At 42.3% G+C, this 21,192-nt stretch overlaps 2 protein-coding genes across 9 annotated transcripts in view; both read left to right on the top strand.

Moving 5' to 3' along the window:
* Nucleotides 1-1,452: 1,452 nt before the first annotated feature.
* On the top strand, nucleotides 1,453-11,410 carry PTGES2 (prostaglandin E synthase 2). 3 transcript variants are annotated; one of them, XM_067542079.1, is made up of 7 exons: nucleotides 1,453-1,613; nucleotides 3,833-4,027; nucleotides 4,894-4,949; nucleotides 6,289-6,441; nucleotides 7,087-7,287; nucleotides 8,305-8,422; nucleotides 9,301-11,410. In XM_067542079.1, the coding sequence occupies exons 1-7, from the start codon at nucleotides 1,527-1,529 to the stop codon at nucleotides 9,451-9,453; spliced, it is 963 nt and encodes a 320-aa protein (XP_067398180.1). In that variant the 5' UTR covers nucleotides 1,453-1,526; the 3' UTR covers nucleotides 9,454-11,410. The 3 variants fall into 3 exon arrangements, with proteins under 3 accessions (XP_067398180.1, XP_067398179.1, XP_067398181.1); XM_067542078.1 differs by lacking the exon at nucleotides 1,453-1,613 and adding an exon at nucleotides 1,645-1,929; XM_067542080.1 differs by lacking the exons at nucleotides 1,453-1,613; nucleotides 7,087-7,287 and adding an exon at nucleotides 1,645-1,929.
* Nucleotides 9,606-21,192, top strand: part of ODF2 (outer dense fiber of sperm tails 2) — a 26,266-nt gene continuing 14,679 nt past the window's right edge. The window contains exons 1-8 of one of the 6 annotated variants that reach the window (XM_067542076.1): nucleotides 9,606-9,691; nucleotides 13,991-14,075; nucleotides 14,933-15,044; nucleotides 17,136-17,261; nucleotides 18,001-18,171; nucleotides 19,445-19,611; nucleotides 20,553-20,682; nucleotides 21,033-21,164. In XM_067542076.1, the coding sequence (XP_067398177.1) occupies nucleotides 14,937-15,044; nucleotides 17,136-17,261; nucleotides 18,001-18,171; nucleotides 19,445-19,611; nucleotides 20,553-20,682; nucleotides 21,033-21,164 (834 nt within the window). In that variant the 5' untranslated portion in view covers nucleotides 9,606-9,691; nucleotides 13,991-14,075; nucleotides 14,933-14,936. Of the gene's footprint in view, nucleotides 9,692-11,543; nucleotides 11,826-13,990; nucleotides 14,076-14,890; nucleotides 15,045-17,135; nucleotides 17,262-18,000; nucleotides 18,172-19,444; nucleotides 19,612-20,552; nucleotides 20,683-21,032; nucleotides 21,165-21,192 lie in introns of those variants that run through there. The other 5 variants (XM_067542075.1, XM_067542077.1, XM_067542074.1 and 2 more) reach the window with 5 other exon arrangements.

Below are 21,192 nucleotides of genomic sequence, written 5' to 3'. Positions count from 1 at the left end.
ATAAAGATGGAATTTTAATATTTATTTATTTGGAGTTTTATCATAAAATCATGGACTAGTTGAGATTTTCCTTAATCATTTATCTCTGTTCCCAAGTATTGCACTCAATATTCAAACTACACATTATGAGCCACATTAATCCTTAGTGTAATTTGCATTAAGGATGGACTTGGGCCCACTATGTATTCTAGTTGAGAGGAATGAGCTCCAGGATCTGGAAAAATAACTGGCTGGACTGGACTCTTTCAGTGATTAGTGGTTTGGAGTTTTACTAATGATTCAGCAAATACTGTGATTTAAATCATCTTTAAAATGATCTAATCCAGGAGTTCCTAAACTGTGGTCTGAGGAACACTTGCTGGTGATTCTCAAAGATCTGATTGGTCACATGGTGCTGGCTCTCCTTGTTTCCAATTGCTGCTACAGATGTCCAGACTTTTCACAGCAAAGAAAAGCCTAAAAACCTGCAAAAGAAGCTGGAAACAGCGAAGAAAAATTAGCCTAGCCACTTCTACTGGGAGCAACTATTAAATAAATAGATGAGAAGAAATGAGCACTACCTCTCAGGGACTGGAGGGGGATTAGAGCTGCAATCCATGTGGCAGCTAGGTAATATTTCCAGGAGAGCTAGGGGAGAAGAGGATTTGGTGGCTGGGCATCATAGCCAGAGGAGCAGGGAACCAATTGATAGGGAACACCATGCAGAAGGAAAAGAAAAGGGTCTTCTATACAGCAAAGGAACATGTGGTAGTGAGAGAGATTAATAAAACACATGGGAGGAGAAGATAAAATTAAGAATAAAGCAGGCGGTGGGTTTGATTTTTTTTGTTAAAGGAAAAACACTAATTGCATCAGACAACTAAACATCCACAGATACTTTCCTGATATTACTTTTCCATAAGCAGTTGCTGCAGAGATTGTATGTCATAATAAATGGGAAAGGAGGCAGTCTGCACTATAAGCAATAGGCAAGGAGGTGTTCATGACACACGCCCAGTTAAAACGTATTCCACGCTATGAAAATGTTTGAGTGCTCCTGATCCAACCTAGCAGGATTCTATAGCACTTGTCATCCTGGCATCTATTATGATGTTGAATGTCACATTTTCAGCTCCAGTGTGATTATCTTTTCAGCCCACTTGTGCCATTTATAACCATTTCCAATCTGGGTGGTTCTAGGGTCCCATTATTGGAACACCCTTCCAGGAGTCCAAGCGTGATGAGACCCCTGGAAATTCTTGGGACTTTTAAGAGTTAAAAAATAAACGTTGGCTACCGAGTCAGTATTTTCCTGGGGGATTCTATAAGTTATCTAAAGAATGACAACTCTCCACTCTGCTCATTGCTTCACATTGCATAGCCGGGTACATATTCTGCCTTTTCTGACAATGATGGGGGGGCCCTGGAAGATCATTTGGGGAGGCGAATGCTCTCTCCCCCGGGAGCGCCGGGCTTGTTTACAGCCCCTTCCGGAGTTTTGTACGTAGGTGCTGGCCCCGCTGCAGTTCTGCCCCTGGGAAGAGGTGATGCCACAGCAAACAAAGAAACAAGCCCATCCCGAGGCGCTGCATCCTGAAAGCCTCCCTCCCCTCCGCTCTGGTTTAAAGCCTTTGGTGCGTGGTGCAGAGGGCCCTCCCGCGCCGCTTTTGTGCTCGTGAAGGGAAGATGGCAGCGGCAGCCTGCACCGGCTGGAGGGGCCTCGTGCAGCTCCCACGGAGACTGAGGGCGGCTGGCCAGGCAGCCGGGGTGGGGCTCCTGCGGGCCCAAAGCAGGGGGTACTGCACCCCTGGTGGGACTGGAGGCTACGCGCGGGGCAGCCGCATGCTGGTGGGGGCTGCTTTTGCCCTGGGGGGCACCTTTGGTCTCTTCCAGACTCTCCAGTATCGCCTGAGGGCCCAGGAGCACCTTGCAGAGCAGCAGGCAGCCGAGGTAACTCCCCCTCCAGCTCCCCCCGTTTAAGGGGGTTGCTGGAATTCCAGGAGCCCATCCATGCTTGCCCATCCCCCGCTTACACCTGCTTCTGAAATGATACAGGCGCCCCCCCTTTAATCTGTATTTTATACTGCTCCCCAAATAGCTCTCCGGTTTTTGAGTGCACACTGAGAGCTTGGCCCCACCCTTAATACAGTCTTACAGGGTGGCAGGAAAACTCTTGAAGTTGGTTTCTCCCTCAGCCCCAGGGCAGATTTTCTCTCCCATAGGTCATTTTTCTATTTGTGTTCACCTTCAGTTAGTGTTTTCCCTCTAATGACCTGTCACGTCCTGTAGCTGAGTCTCCAGATGAATAGGCTACAGACGTCTCTCAAATGATCTGTGGCAGCTTTTTCCGCAAATTGTTTTGTAGCTTTCCCTGTATAGACTAATTGCTAACTTTAAAAACACTCAGCTAATTAATGTTTCTGTGCCTATGCATGAATGGCACGCTAAGTGGTATATAGATAATACAAGGGATGCCATCAGGTTACAATATCCTCAAAAAATGTCTACTAGTTTTACTAATAACTTGTGTATTAAAACTAAACACTTTTTAGACCCCAGTCTTGCAAGACTTACACACATGCCTAACGTTGGTCACTAGAAAGAAAATAGTCTTGTTCATTTAAATTTTGTTTTCAGTCTGTTAACTTTCTGGTTCTCATACACTAACATAATGCTGCAGTATTTGGGTGTAGCAAACCCTTAAAGAGAAGGTTTAAATTTGAATATCAGACTTCTATTGATGGAAAAACACACACCCAAAGCCTTAATATTAGATGTGGGTAGGAAACATTTAAAGTATTAAAATTTAGGCCTAAACTACCCAATGTTGTCCTCATTGGGTAACTATAAAAATTGTTTTTTATAAAAAAAAAAAAAAAGAAAAGTAGTTGTCAAGGAACAGGGAGAACAACAGTGAGGTACACTTACATAGGGCTTTCCCTCAGCGAATGACTTCCTGCAAATACTCTGAGTGCTTATGGAAGTGAGAAACAAGGTGAAATGGGGATATGTGTTTTATAACGTATGAATAATAAGCAAGGCACATTAAATGTGTCTGTTGTGTAATTGCATCGTGCCAACCACTGTTGGCCTGCTTTTATTCCTTGTGCAGCCAGCATCCTCAGTGAAGATATGGTGTGCAAACAATGGAATATCAGATTCTGTGTTTATATGCTCTCAGCCAATACCTTGCAACCACTATTAACAAAAGAAAGTCATTGCTTCTTGGCATATATCACTGATATTTTTCTATAATGTGTTAAATGTAGGGTTTATACTGCTGCCTCTTGCTGTAGCATTTGAGCACCTTCCATGTAATAGCAATAGCAAAGTCTCTAATGGACTTCATGGAAACTCTGCCACCTCTCCTGTTACAGCATAAGAGCTCTGCTTGAGTGTTGGCTTTTGGCTTTGATTTTATTACTTGGGGTGGGGAGGGAGGATTGCTTTTTTGGTTGGTTGGCTTTTGTTTTGTAAGTTGTTTTGTTTAATTGTCTTAGGTTGGATTTTTTGGGTAGAAAGGGGTGTCATGAATGTTATTCTTATGGTTGCTTGGTCCCTAACCTGTAGGATTCAGGTGGCAAAGCCATATGTTCATAAGAGACTGGAGTTATTACAAATGGGTAAGGGGATATTTAGAAAATTAGATATTCATTATACAAAAAAGTTAAATATTTATAATACCATTGAAAGAAAACGCTGGTTAACCAGGAGTGCGAGCTTTGATTTAGATGATCAGATTATAATCTGAACATCAAATATCAGAAACAGCAATTTAAAATAAAAATAAATCAATCGGAAGGAGATGATTTTTGAGTTGAAGATTCAAACTTCTGATATTTTCCTCCCTTAGCTCCCTGCAGATAGCCTGCAGCTCACCCTGTACCAATACAAAACCTGCCCGTTCTGCAGTAAGGTCCGAGCCTTCCTTGATTATCATGGGGTGCCCTATGAAATTGTGGAGGTGAACCCGGTAATGAGGAAGGAGATAAAATTCTCCTCCTACAGGAAGGTGCCCATCCTTTTAGTCCACGCTGGAAACACTCTGGTGAGTCTCTGCTTCTCAAATAACGATGGTTCTGGGGTTTATATCTAGCACTGGGTTACTAGCCAAGTGCAGGTGTAGCCTGCAGATTGATGCTTTATTTCCAAGGGTGCTTAGCATCCTCTTCCTCATTTCATGTCTGTGTACTCAGCTACCTCTTCCTTAGCCTCTCTCTTACTTTGCTGAGCACTCACAAGGCCCAGTGTTCCCTAGCAGTGACAAGCTGTGCTGCTGCTAGAGAGTCTCTTAGGAGGTTTAAGGGAAGGTGAGACTTTAAAGTCCACTGGCTTTATTGTTTCCACCCGCATGCAGGAATCAAGCAATTTGTACTGAAATCAGTGGGAGTTATTTGTAATCTGTGGGGGAAGAATTACGACCCAAGGACAAGTATTCTAACAGTTCCAGAGGGGTAGCCGTGTTAGTCTGTATGCAGCAAAAACAATGAGAGTCCTGTAGCACTTTAAAGACTAACAAATTTCTGCAGGCATAAGTTTTCATGGGCTGCAACCCACGAAAACTGACGAAGTGGGTTGCAGCCCACAAAAGCTTATGCCTGCAGAAATTTGTTAGTCTTTAAAGTGCTACAGGACTCTCGTTGTTTATTCTAACAGTATATTTTCTCACGGTGCTGGTTTGCCCCCTGCAATGCCAATGGTTCAAACTGAAACCCCACTTTGCTTTCTGCTGTTGGCTTGTCTAGAACAAGGCTGTAGTGCAGATTTGCCTATGGACATAAACAGGAGTTTAGGGAAGAAGGGATTTGGGGACTATTCAGGCCACAAAGGGATTCAGTTGACAAAGCTTATGAGCGCTTTCTCCTTAGCTCCATCAGCTTATCTTTTTAAGTTTATTTTAATTCTATTTTGCAGCAGCTGAATGACTCTTCAGTGATCATCAGTGCAATGAAGACCTATTTTGCTTCCAGGTAAGGAAACTGGTCCATGAGAGTGTAGTTGAGAATGTGAATTGCCCTAGGCAAACTGGGAAACAAGGACACATGTGTGTGTGTGTGTGTGTGTGTGTGTGTGTGTGTGTGTGTGTGTGTGTGTGTGTGTGTGTGTGTGTGTGTGTGTGTGTGTGTGTGTGTGTGTGTGTGTGTGTGTGTGTGTGTGTGTGTACTTCTAGAACATTTTTTTTTTGTTAATTCTACTTTTTCATTTAGAATTCTGTCTTTGCACAAAGAAGAATTAAAAGTTAGTCCAAAAATGTAAATAAATCAGATCTTTCTTTTGATGTTCTTTTTGGCCTGACAGAATAATTTATTTCCAGGTAACTTGCTGCTCTTGTAGCCTGCTCCATAAATCCAGGTTACAAAAAGCTTGAGTAAGGAATGGAGAAGGAGGGGATTTTATGCCTGGGATAACTTTGTACTTTTATTCCTTTTTTTTCCTGTGATATAGAGAACATCAATATATAGAAATTTAACTGTAAGAGACAGTGTTAGCTGCCGCTGACTATTCTGGAGTCTGGTTAATACTTATCATAGGTTATTTGAAGTGAAACCTACATATAGTCTCTCTCCTTAATTTCTTGCATTAAGCTATTTCATAATAGTGCATTTTAACATATGTGGCTTCAGTGTGTTTTTACTGTTTTCTTTTCATATACATTAAGTGCATTTTCCTCTTAGTCGTGCATGCATGCACACACTGCATTGTTACTACAATACATTACAGTAAAGATATATCGGGGATTATAATGTGTATGTATAAAGTCAATTTTCAGACTGAAACCATTCTAAAAATGACACATTTATTTTCTATCCATGATTCCAGATCAAATTTGCTTAGGTCTTGAAAGTCAAAGGATGGTTTTTGTTTTTATTTTATTTCCCCCAATGGCCTATCTCATCCTGGGACCTAAAAATTTAGCCAGCATCTTTCTTTTTCTTACATTGTTGGTGGTAACAGAATATTCTCCTGTTGGAATCTAGCATACTGGTTTCCTGATGGTGCCTTAGGCTCTAGTTTTTATCTCCCACAGCTGTATCAGCTCCACAGTGCCATTAAAATTGGCAAATGTTTTTACAGTCACTTTTGTGAATAACTGCACGTCAGGATGGAGAGGGAATTCTGAAAGAGAAAATACAAACTGCACATAGAGGGCCCTTGGATTACAGTCCCTGAGCTGCCTCCTTATGGGAGTCTCTATCATGAGAGCAGCCAGTGAGTGTTTTGTTGCACCAAACAGAGGAATCCTAGCAGCTGCTTTTCAGTACCACATGGAAAAGACTATGCAGATTCTGACTGTGTTTCTGCCCTCAGAAAGAAGAGCTTAGAAGAGATTGTGTCATGTTATCCTCCCATGAAAGCTGTGAACAAGTGGGGCAAGGAGGTGACAGAGTATGGGAACAAGTACTGGCTCATGCTGGATGAAATGGAGACCCAGCAAATGTACCCCATCAAAGAAGATAAGGTGTAAGCATCCCATGTGCTATGGATCTCTAACCTGGCCTCACAGCTTCCTTCTGTATTGTCTTGGAAAACATGAACAGAATCCTCCTAATGCTGCTCTTGACATGATACACATCAAAACCCCCTAAATAACTGGAATGGTTTTGTTTCAGTAATTTGCAAAATGTAATACTTCTTTGTGAAATTCTCCCTTTCCCACCTTTGGTGTACTCTGAGCCCCAACCATTGAACCAATTTCCTCCTTTGCTTTCTGTCCTCCCTGCCTTCTTCCCAGAGAGAGATGTCCCCTTGGGTTCCTGAGTTGGCCAGAAAGGTCACTTGGGATTGATTCTATGTTGGGGAAACCCCATGATGATGAGACATTCATTCCTCATGGGCCACCGGTCTGCTTTCAATAATAGAAAGAGAATCTAAAGCTTTATTTTGTCTCCTCCAACTGGAGTTGGGCCATTGGAGCAGCTGAGTGAGGGAGATCCCTCCTGACCACAGTTCAGAGATGTTATCAGTGGAGTAGGCTGGAGGGGAGCTATGTTGCACTCTCATCCTTTGCAGAAGCTCCAGCTGCATTGTGAGCTCAGTTGTATCATCCTCCTTCGATTCAATGTATCCACCTTGTTCACTTAAACTACTTTCTTGGGATGTCTACAGGGAGGAAATGAAGTGGCGAAAATGGGCAGATGACTGGCTTGTTCACCTCATCTCCCCCAATGTTTACCGCACACCTCGGGAAGCCCTGGCATCTTTTGATTACATTGTCTGTGAGGGCAAGTTTGGCACCGTGGAAGGCTTTTTTGCCAAGTATGTGGGGGCTGTTGCCATGTTCTTCATCAGCAAGAGGCTGAAGAGCAGGTTGGTACCACTGACCTAATCACACAACAAGAGAATGTCACTTTGTCCCACTGGTTTTAACTGCCTTAGCCATGAACTTCAAACAGTAAAAACCTGTGTCTCATACGCATTTAATAGGCATTTTCTCTAGAAATAAAGTGGAATTCTGTTCTAATGAACAGTTTGTATGCTCTCATACTGACCATTGTATCTGAATGATCACCACATGTGGACCCATAATATTTTTCAAATCAGACATGCACAGAAGCAAAATCTCCATTTCTGTATGGACAGAATTTTAATTTAACATTAGCTCCAAGGCAGGTCACTCCACTTATAACTGATGCTCCCATAAACTGTAATGTTGTTGTACAGCTGAATGCCATTCAGTGGTGCAAAATCCTTTCCTAGCTTTGAAAATATCAAAGGAATTGATACTTGTTTGATATGTTCACTCAAATCTCCACTGATCAGTACAATGTGGAATGGAAACTGGCTTTTGGGAAGTAATAATATTTGAACAATCACTACAAGTGGAACTAGTTCCACTGTAGCTTCACTATTTGAGTAGAAGTAGGGCCAGGGGATCTTTCCCTCTTAGATCTCTGCTGTCTTCCCAGTAGAAAAGCCTTCTTTAATCCAGTTTATTAATTCATGTAACCAAGGAATATTCAAGACTTGACTTCTTTAGTGTAACGTAGTGAGTTAGTGACTGAGAGAGAATTACTGTCCATGATTTCTAGAATTCTGGTCCTCTGTTTTGACCAGATAGCTCCTTAAACACTTAATCTACTTTAAGTATTGATTGGATGTCTTTGAGGGCAACTGAACCCTTCTAACCTCATTGAAAGAGTGAGATGCTTATGCACATAGGTTACTCCATAGTCTCCTTTAAAAATATCCAAGTCTTTCCATTCGCTTTCTGAAATGTATTTCTTGTCCCCAGCCATATACCAATCCATGGGAAGAGAAATAGTAGGGGATGATTAACAAGAGAAATGAACCAGTTAGAAGACACTGTATTTTCTCTTAACACAGGCACCAACTCCAGGATAATGTCCGAGAAGATTTGTACAAAGCAGCCAACGACTGGGTAAAAGCTATCGGCAAACATAGACCATTCATGGGTGGCAGCCAGCCGAATCTCGCTGACTTGGTAATGGTCAAGACCCTTGATCTCTGTATTTAAATTATCCATCTATCCATGCACATAGTATGGTATAGGTGTGACTATGATTATGTATAAAATATGTAATATATCCTCTTGGTCTGTATTTTAGATATATCATTTGAGTGTCCTATGTGGGCGATGAGAGTTGTGTTGTCAAATAGTGTGTTATAGGTGAGGGGTGAATAAATTTACTCCATTGCACAATATGGAGATAGTTCAGGAGCATATATTCTGTATCGGCTGTGTGTGTAGAAAGCCTGCCAGCCAATCACCTTTCCACTGGGAAATATATTCCAAGCACATACCTTACAAACTGCATGACTTTCCAGAGTAAGGTATTATTGATCAATCTGAAGTAATGACAAAACAAGTTTACAAACTAAGCTTCCAATTCTGCAACGGGAGATGAGCAAACAGAGCCTCGTGTCCATGCACAGCCCTGTTGACATCAGTGGGACTCCATGAGGGCATAAGGTTGGCATGCATAGATCAGACTTCAGGATTGGAGCCTGAAACCATTTCCTGCATCCCTAACTCTCATTATAAATAACGATAGTGGTTTCTGTTTTATTCCGAAGCAATGTCTCCATAAAGAGTTTATATAGAGCTGGATACTGTAGTAGATCTTATAATCACTTTTCATTTACTCCATCTCCCAAAAATCATGCTTGTTTTGTTAGGCACTGCTTATTTGTCCACCTAATGTCTGTGACTGTCTCAATAATCTCAGCTAATCAGATTGGTGGAATAGACGATAGGGAAGGGACACTTAAATCTGAAGCCTGTGTCACCTCCTCCATTCCAGATTTAGAGTTAATGTTATCTATGTTAATTTTCAAACTCTCTCTCCTCTCTTGACACAGGCAGTGTATGGGGTCCTCCGGGTCATGGAAGGGCTGGAAGCCTACAATGACATGATGACTCAGACCAAGATTCAACCTTGGTACCATCGCATGGAGAAGGCCATTGGGGAGGCTGAAGTCATGAACTGGCAACTGCTGCAGCCGCCTTACTAAAATCATTGCACAGAAAAACATTAAAAAGGAAAGACCTTTTGTTTTAAAAATAAAACGGACTGGCCCTTCCTCCTGGACTGACATCAAAGTGCACACATTGTCCAACTTAGAGCTAATAGGGGCCTTCATGAGACCAAGAGAGCAGGAGAGGACAGGTGTGCACAGCTAAGTACATATGAAATTTAGAATGATAGGAACAGGCAAAAGATGCTGACCTTGGACCTCATTGGAGAGGAGGGTAAGTTCTGATTAAACAGCAAATTGCAGCAAAGTGGCTTTTTTTTCTAGTGAGCCTCATGCTGAGAGTATTTACTAAAAAGAAACCACTGTACTGGCTAGTGGACCCTGCAGCCAAATATTTGAGGTTTGTCCAGGCTTGACTTCAGGCTGTATCTCCACTTGTCCAAATTGTCCTGAGTGTCTTCCTGATTATTTGTTATACTGTGGAACTCTTAAATGCCATTAAGATTTGACCTACAATAGCATCCTGTAAGTACAGTGCTGAGGGCAATGGGGGAATTGGCAGCACTGAGGAGGGGATCCCTTTGCATGATGGAAAGATCCTGCTGTCTGCAGGCCATGTGCTTCCAGTCTTCAGAAACTGTTATTTCAGCAGCTGATTCTGTGTTGCCAGTGACAGAACAGGCTCACTTCCTTTTTCTATGCAGTAATATGGCACCTGGGCCTTCTCATCTACCAGTAGATAGAGGCCCAGAGAGCACAACCCAAGCTGAAGAAAGAATTATTGCAAAATGATTATTTGAAAAAAACTTCCTATCATGACTTACATGAAAAGTGTTCCTGGAAATCCTCCACATGATCTGTTGTTGTACTGGAAAGAGTGAGTGCTAGTGAATTCTGCAGTCCTGTATGGCTCCCTAGATGCTTCTGTAATGCAAGAGCAAAAAAGGCTTTGCTGGGTGGAATGGGAGCCATTGTTGTAGGCTATGTTGTAGAGCATGAACTTAATGGAACTAGTATTTCCTCACAGTTCTGGCTAATACTAGTGCCAGGTGGAAATGCCAGTTGATACCTGTCTTGGTGAGTTAGGATGCAGGGAATCTTTTCACTTTTGGCTGCAGGTCTGAGGGCGAGAGATCCTCTGAACACTCCCATGTTTTAATTTCCTTAGTTTATCTACTTGGAACAGTTCTTTCCATGGCATCAAGGACACTAGTCAGCTGGGAAATTGTGGGTGCAGATGAAAACTGTCATAAATACATAAACTTGTACTTTGTGTTAGGACTGTTTTTCACTCTCAGTCATAAGAATAATTGCTGTGATACATGTTTTCTTGTACAGAAACTATTGCAGCTACAGCTACTTCAGAAGGAAAATGAGGTGCAAATTCTAGTGTGGACTAGATGAGTAGCAGGGGCAGAGGAGAGTATTTGCAATAAAAACAAACTGCTGCTACACTCCTTGGCTACATTTATTAAAGCACTTCTGCACTTAACTCTTAAAGTACTACTACAACTTCATTCAACTGTACAATTTGTTAGTGTTAAAATTTTTTAATACAGGGTTTGAGCATGGATGGACATGAAGGATAGAGGGATTAGATCAATTACAATTATTTCTCCATCTATGATATATTTAACCAAAAAAATTCTGTCAGGAGAAAAATATTTAATGGGTCTATGCGGCGGGAGGACTCCTGATCACTGAGGGGTAAATGAGCCATCGCTCTTTCAGAGCTTCTGTGGGGGCTTGCTAAGAAGTATTTGTCCCCAGGATGAGTGTGTTACCTAAACTGCTCTCCCAGGCACCCACTCCAGTTTAGGGTGGGCACACCCCCACTGTGCAATTGCCTGGGGTGAGGCTTCCTATTATCAGCGTCCAGCAGGGCTGCTGCCTGTCTAAGGTGTGGTTTATAGCGGAGTCTCGGCCAGAGCCCCTGCTTGTGCTGAAATATAGGAAAGAGGCTCGGGGGGGAGAGCGGGTTTAGCTCCTCCCGCCCCTGGGCCTCATTCAGCCCCAGACTAGCGCAGCCTTGGCCCGGCCCAGCCCCCGCCCCACGCGTGTTGCTCGGCGTTGCCATAGTGACAGCGCCCGGCTCGCCCAAAGGGAGCGGGCTCTTGTGACGCCGCGACGGGCCTTAGGAGCTAATCGCGGCCGCGAGCCGGGGTCACGGGGGGTTTGAATCGCCCAATGGGGGAGCTGCGGGCAGCGTCCCGGAAGCGGACCCGGAAGTTCGGCGGCGGGTCCCGCTGCTGCTGCTGCTTGTCCTGTCCTTGCTGCTGCCCCGTGCCCCGGCCCCCTTCGCCCCGGCCTCTCTATGGCAGCGGCAGCAGCAGCAACTACCGCCGCCTCGCCGCTAATTTCGAGGAGATCCTGAGGCGGCGGCTCAGAACCCGGCCTGGCCCTGCATGGTAGGGGTCGGGGGGCGGGGCTGAGGCTACGAATCGGGGGGCGCTTGTGCCCCCGAGCGGGGGAGGGGACGCTGGCTGAAGGCAGGGGGATCTCGGGGCCCCCGTACTCGCCACCAGGCCTGCACGGGTAGTGTGGACTGGCCAGGGACACTGGGGTCCCCCAAGCCCATGTGCTGGAGTGGTCACACCCTGCGGGCTGCTGCTCTCAGGGATGGGTTTCAGTTCTGTGGTGTCTGAGAGACGTGCCCTTTGCCTTGTTCCTTCATGTGGCTTCCTCCACCTGCCCCCCCAGGGCATCGCTTTGAGAAGTTCCCCAGGGGGCATTCCAGGAATGAGTCAGTCCCCTTCCCCCTCCGAAATCAGGAGAGTGGTTTAAAATTCAGGAAGCTTTTACAATAACTTTTCAGGCTTCAGTGTTGCCTTCTTATTTGTTGAGCCTTTGGGGTTCATGTTTTCAGGCTTTTCTCTGCAACCGCGAGGCTAGAAACGTACTTGATAAAAAGAGATTCTCTTGAAATAACATGACTTCAGAAGCTGGGGCTTTAGGAAAGACCAATTTCTGTGAGGTGAAGTAACGAGTTATCAATAGTGGTTGCTGCTAGACAAGGAAAGCCCCTTTATTCTTATCAAATAGTTGGTCTTGCTGGTGAAGACAAAATGTGCTGGCTCTAATGACATTAATATTTCTCTTAGTCTCTCCAGGTTCAATTTTAAATTCCCTCATTCATTTACTCTGTAGTTGATGTAGATTTTCTGCCCATAGGGTTTAGTTACTTGTCAGGGCTGAGATAACCAAACAAACCAATTATATTTAGTCACATATCTTTAACAAGAAGCTGGAGAAATTCTCTCACTTCAACAAACTGTTCTTGGTTTCTAAATTCACAACATCTTCCCAGCCCAGGGGCATTTTTTCCCTTTCTCTATAGAATAGAGAATAGTTTTGCTAAACCTATTCTGATATGTTTTCTTTTACTTTTCAACAAAAACTTTTGCATTTGTTTCTTGCTCTCTCCTTCTGCAAACTTAATAATTTTCATAAGCCTGAAAAATCTCAGCCTTTTTAAAATGACTGCAATCTTACTACTATTAATTTACCTTTGATGATCACTAGGCATTTGAACTCTACTAGATATTTGACTTAATAGCTTTGAGTATTGCTGCTTCTATGCTGCAAGATGCTATAATGTCATTTATACTGATCTATTGCTAAAACTACTCTTAGGGCTCATCTGCATGGGAAAATTTATTGGCATAAGTATAGTCGTATTTATATATATAAACTATCATTATACCACTATAGTTATATTGGTGTCCCTGTGTAGACACACTTATTCTATAATCTGGGTATTTTTTCTGGTTTAGTTTGTTGCTTCCAAATTATTATCCTAACCTTTAATAAACATCATCTGTTAAGAATAATGATCTATCCTCTTTCCATAGACCTATAAGAACCTTTGTTAATTAACTATATTTTCCCCTGCCATTTATCCATGTAGTCCTTACTTATTACTGCTGTTGCTCACCAAATTGCAATAATGAGCACAGAGGGTCTATAGTGTGATGTGTTTTGTCTATTGCTATTTGTAATAGTTATTTTGCTTATATGAGACTGTTTTATGCCATTGGAAAAGCTGTTGTTGTGAGCATTTAGACGATAGATAGTATGGTTTGTCCGAGTTCCTGGAACAGCAGTAGCTAAAATGCTTAGACTTCAAGGGCAGGAGTAGCAAGATGATGATCAGAATGATGTGACTTGAGGATTTAACGGTTTGACAAGCCAGGGTTACAAATATTTTTGAAAAATAAAGCACATATGTTTTCAGCATCAGGAGCATCTTGTAAGCATTGGTCCCAAATCACTGGGCAGAAAGAATAAAAAGTCTCTCTCTCCTATGGCCAATCCATCATGCAGAATCAGGTGTCTTACACATGATGCATAATGTTGTGTGCATCACAGCTGAAAATCAAAATACTTATTTTAGTCTCTTTTATTTTAATGTTTCTTGTGCAAAGAATGCTAAGGCACACTTTTGTCGAGTGATTTTTAGGTATTTAACATGTTTGAGTCAGGATGTTACCTTTTTACTCAGGGGAATAAGAACCTTAATGAAACTATCATCCTCCTCTCCCATTAGTAATCTATTTCATATTTCTACCATCAGGTTTCCCCCGTCCAGCAAAAACGAGATAACTACAATCTCAGCCCAGAGAAAAGCGTCGGAAGGCACTCAGGATCTTATGCTAACTGTAAGTAACTGGGGTTGGAATGATGTAAAGCCTCCTTTTTGCTGTTCTCAGGTTAGTGGTGCTACTTTTCTTTTTTTAAGAAGGAAACTTTTACACTCTTATAAAATACCATGGAATAAATTGTGAATTAATTAAATTTGTTTCCATGCCTTGCTTTTGTGTGTGAGGCACAAAAAATTAATGTGGAAATAAAATACATGCATCATTTATGAGAAACAGAGACAAATACAGGCCCCAATCCTGCAAGCACTTCCACATGTCTTTAACTTTAAGAACTGTGAATAGTCCCATGAAAATCAAGGGGACCTTCAGAATGCTTAAAATTAAGCAAAAGCATGTTTGCAGGATCAGGCCCATATGGAACATCTGATGGATTCCTTTTAGTTTTCCTACGTTCTTTAGTTTGCTTGTCAAAGTAATGGCCCTGTTGTAAAATTTCTGTTCAAAATCAGATGGTGCTGCTAATCTGAGCCTTTGGTGTGCTCTAAGACCTTGAACTCTGGTGACTCTTACAGACACCCTCTACCAACACAACACTGTCTTGACACTGTCTGTACCATCCTTGTCCAAATAAAAATGAAGGACCAGAGTCAACCATGGTGTAAATAGATGCTTTTGGTGTTATTCCTGATCTTACACCAGAGCTTCATGTGATCCAGAACGGCAGATTCTACTGAAAGGAAGCTCAAACTGGCCTGAATACCTTGACCCATCTCAGCAGTTGTAGCTGTCTGGGGACAGGTGGCTTAGAGCCAGTTGTCCAGCTTGACTGGAACATAGGGAAATTTTATTATTTCCAGTTTCCTTATTCACAGGTTTCCTTTCATTGTATTACCCTTTCCCGTTTGTCGGAGAAGAACCATGAAGAACCGCTCCTCATCTCCCCCTTTGCACGTTCACGTGGATGAAAACACCCCTGTCCATGTCCATATAAAAAAGGGTCAGAAAACAACACCTGCAAAAAGCCAGGTAGGAGTGTGTAGTTGGGTGTTTGTAAGGGCTACAAACCAGAAAAGTGAAGGGTCCTAGAAGCACCAGTGAATGTTCAAGGTCTGTTTCTACCACTTGATGTCTGAATAGATAGATAAATAGATTAAAGAACTAAGAGTTATTGACTTCTTAACTACATTCATATCAATGTGAATTTCAGCAATACTTTTAAGTAATCTTAGAAATAGAAGATGTATCTCATATGGGTAATCTACATGCTTTAGATTACACTTTTTTGCTGAGTAAAACCACACTGTATTATACAGATGCTTTCTAGACACCTAATATATCTTCATTTTGGGGCAGTATCCTGCTCGTGTCTAAGTGCATAGAAGTCCTGCCCCAATTAACATCTTTTTTCTGGGTTAACATCTTGGCAAACTACTGCCCTTTCGCTGATCATCCCTTTGTTTGGAGGAAGGGTTGTAGGGAAGATGGTAGCTGGACATCTCAAATTCCACATGGATCAAGTTAAAGGAAAGATTTAAATAGACTCTGGATTGATGTAATCTCCTGGCACACAGACAGTCTAGATAGTTTTTATCAATCTTGTTGGGTGTTGGTCAAGACGATCTGGCAGTAGCTTTATAGTTGATTAGCAGGTAATGGTGGCTAGGCTTCAATTCCTAGTTGGAGCGGGTGAAATCCTCTTCAGAGGTTAAGATCATTCTTGAAACGGAGGACCCAAAAGGCGGTGAGTGCTAGCTTATTGTTCCTTATGAGTCCGCAACAGTTCTATTTTGTCCCCTTCCCCTCAGTTGTTAATTGTGTTTATGATGCCACTAACTGAATATTTTAATGGTGCAAGGGCTGATGATACTCAGCTATATGCTTCCTTTGCTTTTGAACCACCTGGCTCTCTGATCAAACCTCAGAATTGTGTAAAACTATCTGTATTTTCTTGTAGATAAGGAAGAGCTACCTTAAGATCAACCCAGATAAGAGTGAGAATACCTGTTAGTCACAAAGCAGGGAAAATATTTCCAGGAACTTCATAGATCAACCCCTCCGCAACCCCCCATTAATAATCATGACTACTTTTTGTGAGTCAGATCTGGGACATAGGTGGGATCCACCTAGTTGCTCTTCTTGCACAGAAATAGGTGTTGTGGCAGTGCTTTTGTTGTGTGTCGTCTCTTACCCAGAAAGACTACCATTTTCTCTCTAACTTTGACTTCCTTTCTCTTGTTCTCTCCCCTTCATCTCTAGACCTAGACTCCTGTCATTCTGTCTGAACTGGGCTTTCTCAGTAGGCCAACTCAAGCTATTTAGGACTATGTGTAGGTGCATGGTACTCAGCAGCTATTGTACTTCCCCTTAGTCCATTCCAGGCTGTCTTACCTGAAGTTTAATTGGAATTGGGTTTAGAAACAGCAGATTCTTGGTTCAGGGACCTCTATTCTCTCTCAAACCCTGTGTTGTCTGATGTTCTGTGGTTACTTTAAGATTTGGTTAAGGACTTGGCCTTATTTTCTTATGCTCTTCCTCCTTGGAATCCCTTTTGTACCAGCTCTCTTGATTTAAATGTTGCCAATGGGCGCAGTTTGATTTATTTCATGTTTATGTCCAGCATCCCAGATACTGATTTTTAAGATGGTTGCTTTTATAAATTGATACATAAAATAAACCCAAAGAAGTTAAATTAAAGTAGATTGTCATTCAAGTTCTGATGTAAAACTTTACGAACAAGCAAACTTCTCAAAATGTAAAAAAGCATGGACCTAAAAAAGCTTTAACACCAGCTAGATCTATTTTCACAGGGTAACCAAGGCCCTCGTTGCATCACAAGAGGGAGAGCTACAAGTGATGTCATAAAGGCCATGGCTGACAAATAGCAAGAATGCTTTCATTTTGGCTATATACTATCCTATATCTGCAATAACTTTTTCTTGTGCTTGGCTTTGCCTTGCTCCTCCAACTGCTGACTCTCCTCTCTGATTTGATGTACCATGTGAAGCAGTCTGTGGTACAATTGTAAGAATGATGTGTCATTTAACTCTTACAGTGTTCAAAGTTTAAATGATTTTAAAAAGTCTTATGAGGTTTATTTTGTTTTTCTTTCTCCCTCAGCAGAAACACAAACAGAAAATGAAAGGGGATACCGTGAACGTGCGCCGAAGCGTCCGGGTGAAAACCAAGGTGCCCTGGATGCCCCCAGGCAAAACATCCATCCGGGAGTCTGCCTACAAATGGGAGGTTAGGCTAACTTGTTTTTAGTCGGATGGGTTTAGTTTATTGTGAGGATTGGAGGGAGCAGGTTGGAGGACAGTGTCAGGTTGGAGGGTGCTGGACCATATTTAAGGTGGCCACTACCACCTGGCAGCCATTTTAAACATCCAATATTCATCTCTGGCTTTTGGAAACTTATTTGTACAAATAGATTCTGAATGGGGGATTCATCATTTGGCTGTTTCGTCTACAGCTGTCAGTCCCTTTCTCCCTCTTTCCCATTCCAGCCCTGATCCTGCAAGGCCGGAGAAATCCCCCTTCATTTATTCCTTTTCTCCTTCCCTCCTGAAAAGACCTTATCTTGGGGGCACAGCTCAATTTATAGGCCACTATTGCTCTCTGTCTGTCAAGTTACTAGAGAGCAGTATGTAGTACTCTCTTTCCCACCAGGGGTTGAATGAACTGCCCACTTCCAGCTCCTGCTGGCTTGGAACCTGAATGCTGTTTTCCTTCATGACTGTCAGACAGTCAAGCTAATCTCTACATGTGCTGTTTTGGTGGACTTGGGAGTATTTATTTTTTTCCCATTTTACAATTGACTGAAACAAGTGGAAGTAGAGAGGAATGATATAGACTGGGTATTTTCTCACCCTTACTAGAATTTTTTCGGAGATGTGATTTGGTCCTAGATTGGCTTTGGAGGTGCTAAGGTTTAAAACATTGTGTGTACCTTTTAAAAAGGTCATGACTATTACATTCACCCCAGGGACCAACCCATCGCTTGGAAATTACTCCTCCAGATTCAGAAAAACTGCTCTCGGTGCTGCGTCTGAGTGACCTTTCTACAGATGAGGAAGATGCTATTCACAGCAAAATGAACAAATATGAGAAGAAGATAGATAGCTTGATGAATGTAGTGGGGACACTGAAGAATGAGGTGAGGGGACCGTACTAAAGGCCCACAGGCTTGGGGATAATGGAGAGGGGCTTGCAATTTAGACAAAGTGATACTGAAAGAGGAAACTTGGCAGAGGAGGCTAGAGATTGGTGAAGGGCGAACGGATGCTCAACCCGTTTGTTACCTAGCTTAAAGAGGCCAGTCTGAATGAGTTGAGAAGGGCTTAGCTACCCTGATGAGTTGTTTATACGAGTGTTTACACTGTTTTCAGCTTTGATTCAGTTTAGCTATATCTCAACTACAGATTAATGGGTGGCTTTTCTACTTCTGCTAAACTGAATGATGGAACATGTACTACATATGTCACACAAGATGATGTTTTGCCTTAGTTTCCATGCACAAAGTCTTGCTTCCACTAGGGTCCTAAATCTAAAAGATGTTCCTCCCCAAAGGTGAAAGTGTTATCTTACCACACTGACCTGTAGGATCACTGGGTTGCCTTGTTGAACAACATATTCCTCCTGGCTCACTGCTGAAACTTGCACTTCAGTGACACCATGTTATCCCCATGTAATCTAAATGGCCTTCAAGTACTTGTCAACCTTTTAATAGCTGTCCCTGGAGAATCTGCATTCAGAATTTTAAAGTGTAGATCTAATGTGATGCCCAAACTCTCTAATAGGCCCAGCATGGTGCGGGCAGATCACAGGCATTTTCCTTTCTTTCAGCTTCCCCCAAAGCAGAGCAGGCAATATATATATATCCCTATTATACTGCTGTGTAACTTTGTGTGGTTTTAATTAAAAATTTAAAACCTTAAAACAGGATTTCTGAGTCAGATAAACTGTTATCATCATAAGCATTTTGAGCCTGTCTGTGCTCCAAAAACAACAGAGTCAATTACATGGTTACAGAACAGTTGTTCTCCAAACCAGTTACAACATGCTTAAAATGTAAATAGGGTGTAACTAGGCTAATACTTTAATGTTATGTCTAAAGCATCATCCACATTACCAGTTTTAACCTTTAACCAGTCAGGGAAACACCAGGCTCTTATTCTATATTGAGTTAATGTAGTAAGTCTGGTGCATTGATTAAATTCCAGCGTAAGGTCTCAGTCTGCCTACCTAAATATCTACAGCAGTTTGTTTATAGTCTTCTTCACCTCTTAAACTGTTGAAGAGCATTGTGTCTGCTGTTGACCAGCTGCTGCATATTAGTGGTGAGGGATCTGAACCGTCTGTAGTTCTGTAAAAGCACCTTGATTTGTGTAAAGCTCTATATAAATAAAAATAAAATGTACCTTTCTTAGGCCAAGATACACAAGCGGGAGGAACAGCAGCAGGTGGCAAAGCGTCTCCTCGAGGAGCAGAAGGATGAGCTAGATGAAGTCACACAGGAGCTGGTGGAGACAGAACATGAGAATACCTTGCTCCGACGTAACATTGAGCGCATAAAGGAGGAGAAAGATCTTACTATGTAAAGAACTTACCATTTAACTCCTGTGTGTCCACATACTATAGTGATGTTTAAAGAGCACTTGTCGCCTTTATGGAAACATTAACAAATTTAACCCTGGCTAGCTCCCAAGGGTATAGGGCACTGCAAAATTAGCATTCTCCTTTCTTATATCTGCTTCCTGCCTAATGGAGCAGTGAAACCTTGTTTCTTCAGTGTGTCGTTATTCTTGCTTAGAGATCTCATTGTGGTAGAAAAAATCTGTCTCAGCATTGCTGAGACAATCGTTTGGAAGCAAGTAATGTTTTAGCTCCTGCTATAGCTCCTTGTGTTCATCAGTTTCACTGAGTAGGGAAATAGCAAAACATTCATGTTTGATTGTGAGTCATTGTCCCCCTCCCCAATCTCACACACTAAAGTTTACATGGAAAATAAATCTCTGAACCTTTCAGAAGAGCTTTGTGAATAATTTTTAAGGCTTGGGAAGGTCATTATGAGCCCTTTATGAAGGGCTTCTTTGACTTTTAGTTGTTGGTGTCCTCTCCAATTTTTAGAATGTCCAGCTTCATATTCAGCTGATACCCTTCTGGAGGCTTATTTCTGCAGTGATATCATTTAGGATTGTTGGTGTCCAGGAAAAATGTGTTGTGGTTTAGTGTTTGATGGAGGAATTGCTTTGGTATAACCCCAAAATTGGCCCCCTGTGATACACCCCACTTGAGAGATGAGCTCCTCGCAGGCACAGGAGGACTGTCAGGGTCTGCTGATCCCCACCACAACCTACTTCCAACACTGAAAAGTGATAAATTTCAAGTATTTGTGGTGTATTATAAAACTTTTGTTCTTTTTGTTTGGGAGGTTTTATCAGTTAACCTCTAACCAGAAACCCTATAATGCTTCCTTTAAGAATGTGCAGCCTAACTGTCACATCCATTCTTCTGATAGCTGTGTTCTTCCTGCAGAATGCAGAAGAGGCACTTGCAGCATGAGAAGGAATGTTTGATGTCCAAGTTAGTTGAGGCGGAGATGGATGGAGCTGCAGCAGCCAAACAGATTCATGCGCTGAAGGATACGATTGGGAGACTTAAAAATGTAAGTGATGGCATAATTCACTGTAGCATTTGCTATACTGCCACATCGCTGTTCTCAGAGCTGTCACAGAATCACTGGTTCAGAGGTTGTCAAGGAAAAGTGGATAGGTTTCTAGTGCTTAAACTGCTTGAAAGGCCTGAAATCCAGATAAAGTAAAATCTGAAGCCACTTTGAGTTTACAAATGGGAGTTTACCAGCCAGCATCTTAACATCCCAGTGCCCTTTGTGGATGTGACACTTGAAGCATAACAAAACAATATGATCATCAGTGTCTGTATTGTACACATGGCTCATACCAAACTCTAGATGTTGAACTGCAGACAAATATGACCATGTCTTTCTTTCTTTAGGAGAAACACATGACCAGCTCAGACATTAATACGTTGACAAGGCAAAAAGAGCTGCTGCTACAAAAGTTAAGCACTTTTGAAGAAACCAATAGGACCCTCCGGGATCTACTTAAAGAACAGCACAACCGGGAGGTGAGCAGTGCTGCATGCTTAACTTTCA

The sequence above is a fragment of the Emydura macquarii genome, unplaced genomic scaffold, assembly GCF_026122565.2.
Source record: "Emydura macquarii macquarii isolate MOO-44397 ecotype Brisbane River unplaced genomic scaffold, CSIRO-AGI_Emac_v2 contig_691, whole genome shotgun sequence".
In the NCBI taxonomy this organism is placed as follows: domain Eukaryota; kingdom Metazoa; phylum Chordata; order Testudines; family Chelidae; genus Emydura; species Emydura macquarii.
Note: the sequence above shows the minus strand (reverse complement) of the source record. Positions and strands in the feature narration are given on the sequence as shown.

Coding starts and splice junctions, on each gene's coding strand:
- PTGES2 (XM_067542078.1), top strand. CDS start 1,666: ATGGCAGCGGCAGCCTGCACCGGCTGGAGGGGCCTCGTGCAGCTCCCA. Junction 1,930..3,832: donor CAGAGCAGCAGGCAGCCGAG/GTAACTCCCCCT, acceptor TTCCTCCCTTAG/CTCCCTGCAGATAGCCTGCA. Junction 8,423..9,300: donor AGCCGAATCTCGCTGACTTG/GTAATGGTCAAG, acceptor CTCTTGACACAG/GCAGTGTATGGGGTCCTCCG.